This window comes from Pteropus alecto, unplaced genomic scaffold, assembly GCF_000325575.1.
Source record: "Pteropus alecto unplaced genomic scaffold, ASM32557v1 scaffold45, whole genome shotgun sequence".
Classification (NCBI taxonomy): Eukaryota; Metazoa; Chordata; class Mammalia; order Chiroptera; family Pteropodidae; genus Pteropus; species Pteropus alecto.
This window is the reverse complement of record NW_006442491.1, coordinates 40,754,321-40,755,800: the sequence shown is the minus strand read 5'-3', so window position 1 is coordinate 40,755,800 and position 1,480 is coordinate 40,754,321. Positions and strand designations below refer to the sequence as shown.

The following is a 1,480-nucleotide window of genomic DNA, read 5'->3' as shown; positions in this document are numbered from 1 at the left end:
GCGGAGCGCGCAGCCCCCGGGAGGGGTCCAGGGGCGACGCCATCCGCAGCAAACCCGCGAGAACTCGAAACCGCCTGGGCGTCCCCGCTTGCTGCGTGTTCTCGATGCATTTCCAAGCAGACCCGCCTGTACCGGCAGGACCCATGGGTCCTCTCCTGCCTCTCTGAGCCAGCCCAGATGCCAGGGACCCCTCAGATTCAGCCCAGCCGCCACCCTGCCCTTCAGAATCGCCCTGGCCCCAGGGCAGACCCTAAAACATCTGAGTCGAGCTGCACCCCTATCCAGCTGTGTAGAACTTGTGTCATGCTTGCGAGCACACACTCTGCGTGTGCTCCGGTGTGCAGACTGCTGCCCCAGCTCTCAGCGCGCAGATTCCTGGGCCCCAACTCGGGCACAGGTCCCTATACAGGCCCTACCCACACTCCCGTCCTATCCTGAACATTCCAGCGGGGGCGGGAGCCCACCCCTAGAGAGCTAACTGATGAAAATAAATGCTGCCAATATGTCGGGAACAAGTCAGTACGTGGGTATGGGCGATCACAGCATGAGAGTGAATTCCATGCAAATGTCTACCTGTGTGTGGGTGGGCATGAGTAAAAGTCATCCATCACCTGTGCTCGCATTCTAGCTAGACATGCATAACTGGACTCTTTGTCCATTTCTTCGTGGCCATGTGCACCTTGGCTCACTCTGCTGTGAGACACCCTCTGGCCCCCACATATACCTGGGGAGAGCACCTAGGCTCTTGGCAAAGAGGCAAAACTTAGGTGGCCAGTCTGGCCTTCTGCTGCACCAGGCAGCCGCCAGCCCCCCCAGCACTCCCCACTGGTGTTCTGGGGCAAGCACCCTCCTCCTCCCCACTGCAGCCTCCTTGGACTTTCTCCTCCCTGTTCCCAGCCCAGCCCCTTTCAGTGCCACGTTTTGGGCACTACTCTGATTCTGGGGCTCCAGCAGGAAGGGGAGAAACCCTGGCTGTCCTCCTGCAGTTCAGTGTGGTGGCGGGAGGAGGGTGTCAAAACTGCCTTCTCTGCGGAAGCAAGTGCCCATTTGAGGAAGAGACCTCTGGAAGGGTTTTGGAGAATGTGTGAACCAAAGGAATGAGTAAATTGAGGTAGGAGAATGGAGGGAGGTGTTTCGAAGGGGTCAGTCTGGCCCTGGACCGGGGCCCCAGGGGGCAGGAGGTCCATGGAGGGGTAAGATGCCCCACACCACACACGCACGCGCGCGCGGGCGCGCGCGAGAGAGAGACAGAAAAGAATACTTCCCTGCCTCAGAAGCCCCTGAAGACAACTGGACCCCTGTAGGTGCAGTCACTCGCCCGTGGAGCCATGCCCAGGTGCGCACGGACGCCCCTTGCCCTGGCAGACACCCTTTGCATACGCAGACCCGCGCGCCGCCGACACACCTCGGAGATCCCGGAGCGCGCCCAGCGCTCAGGGCTCAGCGGCAGGTGCCTCGCCGCGCAGACTCGCCGGGCGCG

The 1,480-nt window shown here is 61.4% G+C and overlaps 1 protein-coding gene across 1 annotated transcript in view; it reads left to right on the top strand.

Annotated features, from left to right (window-relative positions):
- The first annotated feature begins 502 nt into the window (after positions 1 to 502).
- The window catches only part of SAMD10 (sterile alpha motif domain containing 10), a 5,726-nt gene continuing 4,748 nt past the window's right edge, over positions 503 to 1,480 (top strand). Inside the window, exon 1 of the mRNA XM_015596930.2 lies at positions 503 to 527. Coding sequence (XP_015452416.1) covers positions 503 to 527 — 25 coding nt within the window. The remainder of the gene's footprint in view (positions 528 to 1,480) is intronic.